The sequence below is a fragment of the Sinohyriopsis cumingii genome, chromosome 11 (assembly GCF_028554795.1).
Source record: "Sinohyriopsis cumingii isolate HCF-2022 chromosome 11, ASM2855479v2, whole genome shotgun sequence".
NCBI classification, from domain to species: domain Eukaryota; kingdom Metazoa; phylum Mollusca; class Bivalvia; order Unionida; family Unionidae; genus Sinohyriopsis; species Sinohyriopsis cumingii.
This window is the reverse complement of record NC_142971.1, coordinates 24,520,731-24,534,373: the sequence shown is the minus strand read 5'-3', so window position 1 is coordinate 24,534,373 and position 13,643 is coordinate 24,520,731. Positions and strand designations below refer to the sequence as shown.

At 36.9% G+C, this 13,643-nt stretch overlaps 1 protein-coding gene across 4 annotated transcripts in view; it reads right to left on the bottom strand.

The window, feature by feature from the left end:
• Positions 1-6,023, bottom strand: part of LOC149787795 (receptor-type tyrosine-protein phosphatase R-like) — a 160,566-nt gene extending 154,543 nt beyond the window's left edge. For all 4 annotated transcript variants that reach the window (XR_016424101.1, XR_016424103.1, XR_016424102.1 and 1 more), the window contains exons 1-2: positions 5,913-6,023; positions 5,481-5,815 (exon numbers count right to left, since the gene is read on the bottom strand). Coding sequence is in view for 1 of the 4 variants with exons in the window: in XM_089974000.1 (XP_089830126.1) it covers positions 5,481-5,815; positions 5,913-5,994 (417 nt within the window). In the remaining 3 variants the exon portion in view is untranslated. The remainder of the gene's footprint in view (positions 1-5,480; positions 5,816-5,912) is intronic.
• Between the last annotated feature and the right edge of the window lie 7,620 nt (positions 6,024-13,643).

The following is a 13,643-nucleotide window of genomic DNA, read 5'->3' as shown; positions in this document are numbered from 1 at the left end:
AATTAACAAACAAATGCAATGTCCATTCAAAGAATAATTTTATTAGTTCATTTTTCTTTTATTTTAAGTCTCCTTATAATCTTTTTGCAGCAATATTGTAGACCAACACATTACATATAAGCCAATACAAAAAGCCAAATAAATCTTTTTAACCAAATAGTAGTTAATTCACTGCCTGTCATAAAATGTGTACTATCATCGGTTTCATTGTACTTCGTCCAAGAACACATTTATCCAAAAATCAAATGGGCTAATGATTAATCTTCTTTCTAATAAGTTATATGTGAACTTTAAGATCTTTCTTTCATTGCAGCAAGTTAAAAACCAACAAAATCTGCAATGACCCCATGACTTTGTAATCCAAATAACGCATTTGTCTCAACAAGTTTACTGATTTCTTTGTTGTCAAAGAATGTCTTGGGTGATAATGTGTTCTCCATATATCTTGTGACGAACAAGGGGAGACTTTTTTAAAATTTTTAAACCCTGTCAGGAAAGGATTATTCACTTATGCAGAATTTGCAATCACGTGATCAGAAGTCACAACGGTAATTCCAATGGCTCTACCGTAATCCAGTCAAAGAAATTATTTTCTCAGTTTTTCATTAAAGTTAGATCCACAGTTACTCTTTTGTGTTCTGCTTCTTTCACTTTCTTCGCTTGTGATTCTTAGTCCACACCGTTTTAATCTGGTGATCACTTTCTAGTGCAACAAGCATTCACGTTAAACATCTGGACAACATCTTGATGAGCTCGATGGAAATGGCGTTAGTTCGTGATTAGGGGAAGCTACTCATTCAATACATTGCACATGTGAGTCTGATTCCGTTTCGTATGCTCCCTGAGTTGCACGAATAGTGGAGTGCAATGCAGAGGGCATACAAAGCAGGGAACCAGACTACGCCTATGCTCGAAGTATACACGATGCCATCCCTCATCTAAACCATTGGATGTTAAATAAATCCTGATCACATTATGTGCATCCTTTGCATCAAAAAAATGCATGGCAACAAAACGTGCATCAATTTTCTCCAGCATGCATCCCTAACGCACAAATGTGCGTAAAGGGAAACACTGCAGTTTGAGGTTTAAAGTACAGAAACAATGGTGATGCATGAAAAGTGTCTTGCACAAGGCCACACCATGGTAACATACCTGGCTAATCTGGATGGTGGGAATCAAACTCAAACCCTTTGCTAAGAGTCTAATGGCTTAACCACAAAGCTATGGTAGCGATAACAATGTAACTAGAGGGCACTTCATTCGGGCCAAGTTCCACCATCTTACTATTTTTGTACAGAGAGGGTAACCCTCTTTACGGGCCTCCCTTTCTTTTAACTTTGATTGGATAATTTCATGAATAGCGGGAACATTTTACGTGATTACGTGCGCAAATGAAACCATTTGGCTTTTCTTTTAAACAATATGTTATTGGTAAGAATTTGATATGGCTCTGAGAATACTTTCATGAAAAATCCATGGAGGGTTTCACGCAGGAGAGGTTTTATTTATGTATCTAAATACAGAATGTGCCAAGAATATTGTGGTACTTATCATCGTTTCGTGGGAATAGGGTTATATTATTAGCTTAGCTGTATTTGTTATTAAGGTGGGTAGGCTAATGTCTCATCTTTTAATGAAAATGCATCAGTTCTCTCCCTTGAGCACCTGGTAGTGGTAGCAACCACCCAGTCTGACGTTTTATCAATAAAGTACAGTGTAACCCCGCTATAACGTGATAATGGGGGTAAACAAAATTGGATCGCATTAATATCGGGGCCGCATTAATGCGGGGTTTTACAGTATTTTACTTTTTCCGAGTACAACTCATTGGCACATATACGAGTATGCATGTATAATTATCAACACCATTTACTATCATGCAGTCGTGACATACAGTTCATCTATAATGCATTTAATTCCACTGAAAAACTGCACACATATTTACAATATTTAATAATTTTTTCCCCAGATCATTGTGTCTGAATTCAATGTCTAATATACAGCATGAACAGAGTAACAACACCGTTTACCTGCCGTCTGATATCGTACCATCGGGGCTTGCAATTAATCCATAATATATGTAATTCCATTGCAAAAACTGCATATATATTTAAACTATTCAATAATTTTGTCACACATCATTATGTGTCTGAATTCAATGGGAAAATTTAACAGCAAAATTAGGTTCAGAAAGACGAAGCACGTGTACGGTTCATTACGTTCCAGGGTCTATGAACAGTGTCTGTACAAATTTCATACTGCTAAAATTGTCTCATAAGCGTTTAAGTGTACATTTATCCGTTGTGAATTTCCAATAATTAACGCTTGTACGCCTATTCGGCTGAACGACTAAAGCAAGAATAATTAACAATCAACACATGCTTTCAGCGTGCATATAACTTTTACTTCATACTGTGTGAATATCGGAAAAAACATGTGAAAACGACTATACTAATTAATCACTGCGCAAAGTACAGAGAACGACTTGTGTTTGTGAACTTGATTTCTATAACGATAAAAATATTTTTTTATAAAAAATTGGAAATTAATAACGAGTTCATAAATAAACACCATACCATTGTAAAACCCGAGAACTAAGTGCAATAGGCCACGATGGTCACAAGACACATTTATAATTTTTATTTTCATTTTTAACGCATGTACAATTTCATACCCCTTCAATTTCCAGCTAATAAAGATGACATTATTTACTGGTCAACTGACTGCGTCTAATAACACCGCTAAGCCCAGCAAACATCTTGGCGGCTTTCTTTTTTATTTTTAATTTTGGTGATATGTATTAAATTGTGAGAATCTTTTATCAACCTCTGTACTGTCTGCTGCTTGGTTGTGTATGCAGTTAAAGAAGAAACATGTGTCGGCTATTGTTTGAGCAACGATTGTATACAAAATTAACTGAAGACAATCACAAAGATGACTTACTGGCTTTACTCATGGATCAGTAATATGTAATATTTCTGATGTTTATTTTGACCTAAAAGTTCAAGAACCTGGTGAAATTGTTACATTTCAGAAGCCATGCCACAATCGTATTAGATTCAAATTTGTACACGAACTCTTCCCTAAAATGATAATAAACATTTTACACACTATTTCTCGTACTTTAAAAAAAGTATGTTTTCCGGGTATGAGAATAATACACGTACATGTATCTAAAATTTCAGGAACACACCACGATTGTATTATATTCGAATTCATACACAATCTCTTCCCCAAAATGATAATAATTTTTTTTACGCAAAGTGCAGAGAACAAATTGCGTTTGTGAACTTGCTTTTTGATAACAGTGTAATATTTTTTATTAAAAAATAGGAAATTAATAACGAGTTCATAAGAAAACCCCATACACATGTAAAACTCGAGAAGTGCAGTAGGCCGGCAATGGTCACGAGTCACTTTTATAAAATAAAAAAATTACAGTTGAACACATTTACAATTTCATACCCTTTCAATTTCCAGCTAATAAAGTGGACATTATTTACTGGTCAACTGATTGCGTCTAATAATACCGTCAAGCCCAGCAAACATCTTGGCGGCTTTTGTTTTATGATGTTTATTAAACTGTCAGAATCTTTTATCAACCATCGCATTGTCTGCTGCTTGGTTGTGTATGCAGTTAAACAAGAAACACGTTAGCTATTGTTTGAGCAATGACTGTATACAGAATTAGTTGAAGACAATCACAAAGACGACTTATTGACTTTACTCATGGACCAGTAATAAGTAACATTTCAGATGTTTATTTTGGCGTAACACTTCAAGAAAATGGTGATATTGTTAAATTTCAGAAGCTACGTCACGATCATATATTAAAATTCCAACGCGAACTCTCCCCCAAAATGATAATAAACGTTTTACACACTATTTCTCGTACTTAAAAAAAAATGTTCTTTCCCGGTATGAGAAAAATACACTTACATGTATTTAAAATTTCAGGAACCATGTCAGGATCATATTAAATTTGAATTCATACGCAATCTCTTCCCCATAATGATAATACATTTTTATGCACTATTTCATGTACTTTGAAGGAAAAAATATTTTTTCATGTGCAAATGAATATACAAAATTTTGGGAGCCATGCCCCAACTGCGTTATATCCAAATTCATGTTTTAGCGGGGCGCGTTATAGCGGGGTTGCACTGTACAACGAAATCTGTGACAACATGAAATCACCTTAACAGTATAATAAATATACATATATTTATAGTACAGTAAGGTGATTTATTGTAAGGTACTTTACTGACAAAATGTCACTCTTCACTAGCAACTATATACTCAATGATTATAAATATCGTTGCTACCGCTACCTGTAACCAGCAGTTTGTTTTTATTATTACTGCTACAAAATAGTATAAAACCTGCTTGATACCTTTGGATATGAAATTGATGTAGTAGTAAAAAAGATTAATATAAATTTATACTTGTATCTTCACAGATGAGATGTGATTGTTTTCTGTTTGAAGAATAGGAACCCCAACCCTATAATAATTTAAAAGTAACTTTTGAAGTTTTTAAGGTTACTAACAGCTCAGGGTGTTGTAGCATCCATACCCCCTACAAAAACATCTTCATTTGTCCGATATTTTATTGTTATTTTACACTGTTTAAAAAATATATTAATATTGTTAAAACAAAATGTGCCAGCACAATCCAACTAAGCAATAAAGCAACTGCAAAATAAATAAATAAAAATAAAAAGCATCTTCAGTACTGTATTTAACTTTTCAAAGGAAATATTCTAGAAAAATAAATATTATATGTAAACTTTCAGTCGTAAAAACAATATTTTTTTATGAATTAGTCTAAACATATTCTAATATAGGTAGGCATTTAAAAGGAATAAATACCTGGATTGTCTTGTTACATTGTCCTTATAGATTTCTTTTGAAATGTAAGTAGGCAGATGTTACCAATCATGTTTTTTTTTCTCACTTTCACATGAATAAAAACAAGCTTTACACATAATATGGCTTTTGGATTGGACATACACTCATAATTGTAAATTCGGAGTAAATAAAGCTGCAAATTCTGGATTGGTCGAGGCAGATTTCCCCAAAATTTCCTTTTATATACCAAATACATTTGTAAATTATGTCTCAAGAACAGTCTGGTTTAGTGGTTATATTCTCTAGTGACTGCTTCATAAATTAACTAAAAGAAACTTTCCATTACTTGATATATACAATGTAAAAAAAAAATGCTCACTTTTTGGAGAATTCTTTCCTTTTTACAGGCAATAAAATAAGTTGTTTGCACTTGCTATGAGCAAAAACCATGAAAATGAGTATACTTTATTTGCTAATTTGTTTTTTCTGATGCTATGACCATCTCAAAAATACATTATTTATTAACCTGAGATGAAATTTTAAATTTGGCCTGTTATCACTAGCTACGGCATTGAAAATGTCAGGAAGATGTGCGTGTCATAAAATAGAATCAAGAACAGCTTTTACCACAACAACTATGTAGTCTGCAGGTATGGCCGCAGGGGCTTGTACGTCCGGATGTTTCTGAGCTAGTGCTCTTTTCCCTCTCTTATGTTCCGCAGCCTGTTGCTTGTATGTACCCATTTTGTTGCCACCTGTGCCTTGCAAGGACTGCTGTATGAATTCCGACGGTCTGACATTAAAAATTCCACCAGTATCATCATATACTTTCTTAACTGATACCAATTTTGAATCCTTCGTCTTGCTGATGATAAATAATTCAGCCTGTTTCGTATAATCTGCTAAAAATTCCCCTGACAAACTAACAGCATCGCCATCATGGTCACTTGGCGACACGGATGCTGAAAGAAGCAAAAGAATCATTAGAGGGAAACTTGCCACGCAATTTCTAACAATCACGATTGATATGAATGGTAGTTTCAAATAAAATTAACTAACCTGTAGTCCTTGTATATGCCAACACTATAGATAAATCGAAATAAAATGTCAAAATTCCCTTTCTGCTTGTGAATGGGTACATGCTTGCAACCCATTACCCGCTAGCCGAAGTACATCCACAAGTATTATTTATCTATGCAAGAAGAAAATAGAATCCATGTTAGGAAACCTCTTCTATATATCTTTAGACAACATCACTTGAACTGGACTATATATAATAAAAATTTCCTTATTATGAACAGCGTATTTACAATTTTTAGGAAAAATGTAAATTCAAAATAGCAATCAAGTACGCGGAATAATTTCATACCTTAAACTGACGTCAGATGTAAACATTTGATGTTAGATATGGGTCACCGTACACACTTTCAGTCTAATTGCTAAACTTCTATTCCTTACGTTCTTAAGAGAAAATATTAGTTTTGAACATATTGTTTATGTACTATATGATTGATAACATCAAAGAAACATGTTATGGTTAAATTATACTTCGCATTCTACTTGTTCTTTGGTTGCTTCTTTTTTCATTCACTGAAAATATGTTAATGAGGTAAAACCAGAGTGAGTACTGCATTACGAGAGCCCGACTTTTGGCGGGAATTATTATCTTTTTATTGATATTTTTTTATAACAAATTATTCGTGTAATAGTTATGCTTTATTCCGTAAGGAGAATTTTGTATTATTTCCCCTCTGGCCTCAGAAATATATCCTGATTACAACTTGATTATATAGTAGCATTGGTAATAGATAATAGTAGCATGGCTTTCATACTGGAACACCGATTCCAACGTAAAGAGCCCCAAGCTAGCTTGATGTTGAAAAAAAAAAAAAAAAAAAAAAACAATAATCTGAAGGAAAAGAAATCATACAGAGTGACAAAAATACCTTAGATTACCCCCATGACCCGTTCTGACATAGGACCCTCTCTATCATACTGCATAAGAGAGAAGGTACGTAACTGCCAAATACTTCGTCCCACCCGTGACCCTCGATTTCCTTCTGCTTTTTCCGTCTTTAAAGGCACACGACCATACTATATGGCTTGTTTTATTCCTGAGATATTTTTCTGTTAATCAAGCCATATTGACTTTTCTGCGCTGTACCAAACTAAAGTTACGGGCTCCTAAACGTTCGATTTTCGCGAATTTTGCCGCGCGCGGCCCAAAACAACAAGCGATGAGCGCGGGGCCCGAAGCAAAAGCGTTGCACTGCGGAGTTGATTTCCTGACATAACATATGAATGCTACTAGCTCAGACAGTTTTCAAAGAGACCACTGGTATCCAATCCAAACAAAGATAGTCAAATTTATGAGGCGCCGTAGAGGACAAAAGATGGTCCAATGAGAAATCAGCAGTTGAAATTTCGATGTCGTATGTCGTGAAATCCAATAGCACGTGTTGGATCAAATTACATGTCCATAAAGTTCCATTCTCTAGATGGAGATTTAAGATTGTATATGTTGAAAAATATAGTGGTGGTTTAAAGTTCTATTTCCTATGTTGACGTTTTACAGTGTGTATTTTGAGCTACACAGCAGTGGTTGAAATTTCAGTATCATATGTTGAGAATCCCTAATTCACACGTTGTATGCAACTGTTTGTGATGAAAGTTCAATTTCATATGGCGAGTATTTAGATTTCATCTGTTGTATTTCACAGCAACGAGAAGCAGCCTTTTTGTTTAAAAATAACACAGTCCGTTTACGAGAGCGATCTCTAGCGAAGAAATTTATATTAATTCTCGATCTGTGAATGGTAACTTTCAAAACGTATGTAATGGCGCCTTATAATTGAATTCAAGAATGATGTATCTTAATACTCGATATTATTTTGAATTGTTAAAGTGTAATGTTACTTTTAACACCAACACATCATTTCACCATATAAAAATAACAGCTCTGACAAGCACAATACAATATATAATCACCGCTGTGTAATTAAACAGACACAATCTAAAAACTCAACATACGAAATGGAACAGCACAAGCAACGTGATTCAACATATTAAATTGAAACTCTCGACATGTGAATTTAAAATGTTAACAACTGCTGTGTAATTCAGAAGATACAGTCTAAAAACTCGACATTGAACACCTAGAAAATGAAATTTGAAGGCCAATCATTTTTGATACAACACGTGAATTAGGGATTCTGGACATATGGCATTAAAATTTCAATGGCAACGTTCTGACTGGACCAGCGTTTGTCCGCTAAGGCGCCTCGACAAATTTTGGGCGAGTTTCTCACGCAGCCAGACATTATTCCGTTACATTCGTTTTGCAAGAGTCAGTACAGTTTTGGGTTTGACTAAAGAAACATCACGTACTTCGAGAGAAAATTGGGCACTCGTGAAAAAGAGGAGGGAAAAGGAGTTCTAGAAACTTCGGACGAGATTTGAAACAAAGTCTTCTGAGGTAAAATATCTTCGCCCGAATCTGTCTCACTTCTTAACTAGGTGTTGTAAGATTTATACGTTATTATGTGCATTTAATTAGTAAAAATTTAATCTTCGATGCATAACTGAATTATCAAAATGTAATGTAGCGTATAGCGAATTATTAATGTGCACGATTGATGAATGTAGTTGTTTTGAGAGAATCGAAGTGGATGGTGTAATCTGCTAGGATGTTGCATCGTGTTGCATAACTGAATTGAACAGTGATTTTTTAGTGTTAGAACTTGTAGTTGTTTGTATTTGAATATATAGTTCTGGATTATGCCGAGTTTGGCCTTGTTGGCCTTGTGCACGTGTAATTAGGCATTTTTATATTTGTATGTGTCTTTTATAATTGATAAGGTAGGAAATGCGTAGGAATATTGTTGATGTTGATAGTTTACTATATCGAGAATTAGGGATATATGTGTATGTATCAGAAGTCATGACATTATTGTTGTTGTTATAGCCTTTATGATAGAACAAGCTTGTATGAAATATTTAGATGTGAATGTGTAAGTTGGCCTACTGATTTAATTGCCATTTAGCTGATGAAAGGTCTTTGAGAGTGTAATAATTCTTGTGTGATTGAGCAAGGAGACAAAATTGTACATCCCTTCTAATCCACAGGACGTTTTCTGGATGGGATAGGGCGCCACCCGAAGATTAGAGAGAGGAGAAACGTGGAGAGCACGGGAGAATAGGTAATTGTGCCGAGAAGGAACGAGAGATCCTTCACGCTTTCGAGATGGAAAGATTACGAGTAGGGGCTAGAACAGCAGAGAGAGAGAGAGAGAGAGAGAGAGAGCGAGATGACACCAGTTCGAATCCCGTAGGAAATGGATGACCGATTGCTGACTTCTGTATTGTCCAGATAAACATGCCGCGTTTAAACGAAAAGGAAGAATCTGTTTACGATTTCCTCGTTAAATTCGAGAAACTCTCGTGCGTACATAAGATTCCTGAACAACACTGGGCAATCGGTGTTTCGGCCTTTCTGCAAGGTGCAGCGAGAGAAATTTATCAGAACTTAGCAGTAGAAAAAGTAGGTGATTACAACACCCTGAAAAAGGCCCTTCTTTGCCATTATCGGCTGACCGCCGAAACCTACTCAAAACTTTTTCGAGAGCCAGCGAAAAAGCCAACGGAGACACACTCTCAGTTCCATACCCGAGTTCGCGGGTTATTTGAGAAGTGGATGAAAATGGCAGAGGTCGACCGGTCGTATGAAGATTTACGTGAGGCGATAGTAGTGACGGGGGAGCCTGTTTACGGACAATGGAAATCCCAGTCAAAAAGATCATGGGCACCGATTACGGACAAGGTTTTTCACACACACACATACACCCGGGCACGTTTACGGACAATGGGAACTTAACATGGAGAATATTTGTGTCTGTTTACGGACAAGGGAAAGTGAAGTTGTTGTATAGGGACAATAGGAATGGAACAGGTAAGGTGACGTCACGGTACTGAAGATTGGTAACAAGGGGCTGACCTCATTCGGACTAAAGAGCGGGAGAAAAACCTAGAACGTTTGGCGGGACATAGACATATATAACACATACAACATACAGACATAGATTGATGAACATCAATCTGTCACACAAACAACTATACAGCTGACTAAAAAGAAATTAGGCAAGAAAGCAAATCTTTATGAGGCATATGAGTGGCCCTGAAAATGGTCTTTGGGTTCTTTTTCTAATTCTTCTTCTATTTTCCTCCACCTCTTCCACCATCTTCTCACTTTCTCTCTTATTCCCTTCTTTTCCTTCTCTGGCATCCAGTCGGGATGTCCCAGCGATCTAAATTTTTCCTGAACCTTGATCCAGTTCTGATTCAGTCTTTCAGAGTCCTCTTTTTCTTTCTGCTTTCTTTGTCCTTTCTCTCCTTTGCAAATGGTACTAACCGCTGCCTCGCTTGGCGCTCAGCATTAAGAGGTTAGTGTTAGGACTGGTCGGCCTGGTGTCAGGATAATGTGACTGGGTGGGACATCATGCTACATGTCTGCGGCATGATGCCCCAGTGCTAGACATCACTATAAACTGTCACACTGCAGACATCGTAGACATGATTGAAACATTGTTAAAACTACGTTAAAAATCTAAATCACTCACTCACTCTCTCCTTTGCCCATTTATCTTTTATCTTCACTTCCTCTTTCGTTACCTTTCTCATCATTTCTTCAGCTTTCTTTGATTGGTCTAATCCATATTTCACATAAGACCACTCTGCAAAATTTTCTGTTTGTTCTATAAAATAAAACCACCTGACTTTGATCACACCATCAAGTGCCTCCTTCGATGTTCCAAGTCTAACATACTGAGGTTGAATGAAGTCTCTTAATTGTTCCACTTCCTCCTCCATCATGTCTTTCACCAGATCTCTCGCTACTTTCAGACTGGTCACAAAGTCTAGGCTACCTTGATACTTCCATTCAAGCCTTCCATTCAAGCCTTTCTACTACATAGGCTCCATCCACCATCCAGTACCAAATGTCTTTTAAATCATTGAATAAAAAATTGATCTTCCTATGTCAATGCTGGGGTAGCCAGACTGTCGGTCGGTCGTTTGAATTTAAGTCGTTTGCGCCCATACGGGCATGTACGACTGGTTAATGCCCCATTTGGGGCTGATCGATTTTTTCGAGGGGGAAGGAATGGTGCCACTTCCCCACTTCGTACTTTTGTTCCCCAATTTCCGAATATTAAATGGTGTCGTTTTGTCGCATTTGTGATTTGGAAAATCATTATTTGTGCTGTTTGTAGGATAGAGGTGAAATGGTGGATCTTCCTAGTCTATTTTAGATGAATTTATTTAATCAGTTGATATTTGGGGTTCCTACTTTAAGCATAAGTTTTTCCGCCTTGTGCGGTGGGGGTGGGGGGAGGGGCTGATGGCTGGGTTTTAGCCACCTTATAATTCTAAATTTTGGAGACATATTTCCTGATGGCTTTGGGCTTTTCGACACCTTAAAGATATAATTTTTAGGTTCTTAAGTAGTGAAGTGGGGCACCCTACGGACAATGGAAATTCCACTCAAAACACCCCTGGGTCAATCTACGGACAATGGAAATTTAACATGGCGAAAAATCGTGGGTCAATCTACGGACAAGGGGAATTTAACATGGGAATAAATCGTGGGTCACTCTACGGACAAGGGGAATTTAACATGGGATTTTTTTTTAAATTTTAAAAAAAATTTAAATTTAAAAAAGGGGTAGGCAATTCAAAGACTATCTCTTTTCGAGAAATATGGCTGGCCCTGAAAAGGGCCTTTGGGTTTTCTTCTTCTAATTTCTTCTTTTTCTCCACCAAGTTCTTATTTTATCTCCTACACTCTTTTTCTTCTTTTTTTCTCCTCCTCTTGTTTCTTCTCTTCCTCTTCTTTCTTCTCTTCCTCCTCCTCTTCTTTCTTCCTCTTCTCATTTTCTTCTTCTTTTTCAATTTTTTCGTTCCATTTTGTGACGATCGTCGATAAATACCTATGTATCTATAATCAGCTGAAATTCCTATGAAATCCCACTATCTATTTATAGCTCCAACTTGTGGGTTTTTCCTTTGGAAAATCCCACTATCTTTTTATAGCCTCAGCTTGAGTGACGTTCCTGTTTATCAATTCTAGTATATATGTATAGCTACAAAATGTGGAAATCCCCAAGTCGATATTTATAGTCTCGAAATTTCCAGCGTCAGTGACGTCACTGTACTGAACACTAGGGATAAAATATCAACAGTGTTGCAAGTGGCTGACCTGAATGCACGCTACTGCAGGTAGGTAGGTAGAGTGTATCTGATAGGGATAAAGTGAGTTTTATACGGACAAACAGAGACCAATAGACACACACAACGTACGCGCGCAGACACACACACACACACACAAACACACAAACACACACACACAACGTACGCGCGCCGACATACTCACACACACACACACATACTCTCTCTCTCACACACGCACACACACACACACAGAAACACACAACGTACGCGCGCAGACATACTCACACACACACATAAACACACACACTATAAAATAGATAAAATTAGTAACTACTTACAATATCAACTTCTGTGACGATCGTCGATAAATACCTATGTATCTATAATCAGCTGAAATTCCTATGAAATCCCACTATCTATTTATAGCTCCAACTTGTGGGTTTTTCCTTTGGAAAATCCCACTATCTTTTTATAGCCTCAGCTTGAGTGACGTTCCTGTTTATCAATTCTAGTATATATGTATAGCTACAAAATGTGGAAATCCCCAAGTCGATATTTATAGTCTCGAAATTTCCAGCGTCAGTGACGTCACTGTACTGAACACTAGGGATAAAATATCAACAGTGTTGCAAGTGGCTGACCTGAATACGCGCTACTGTAGGTAGGTAGGTAGAGTGTATCTGATAGGGATAAAGTGAGTTTTATACGGACAAACAGAGACCAATAGACACACACAACGTACGCGCGCAGACACACACACACACACACAAACACACAAACACACACACACAACGTACGCGCGCCGACATACTCACACACACACACACATACTCTCTCTCTCACACACGCACACACACACACACAGAAACACACAACGTACGCGCGCAGACATACTCACACACACACATAAACACACACACTATAAAATAGATAAAATTAGTAACTACTTACAATATCAACTTCTGTGACGATCGTCGATAAATACCTATGTATCTATAATCAGCTGAAATTCCTATGAAATCCCACTATCTATTTATAGCTCCAACTTGTGGGTTTTTCCTTTGGAAAATCCCACTATCTTTTTATAGCCTCAGCTTGAGTGACGTTCCTGTTTATCAATTCTAGTATATATGTATAGCTACAAAATGTGGAAATCCCCAAGTCGATATTTATAGTCTCGAAATTTCCAGCGTCAGTGACGTCACTGTACTGAACACTAGGGATAAAATATCAACAGTGTTGCAAGTGGCTGACCTGAATACGCGCTACTGTAGGTAGGTAGGTAGAGTGTATCTGATAGGGATAAAGTGAGTTTTATACGGACAAACAGAGACCAATAGACACACACAACGTACGCGCGCAGACACACACACACACACACACAAACACACAAACACACACACACAACGTACGCGCGCCGACATACTCACACACACACACACATACTCTCTCTCTCACACACGCACACACACACACACAGAAACACACAACGTACGCGCGCAGACATACTCACACACACACATAAACACACACACTATAAAATAGATAAAATTAGTAACTACTTAC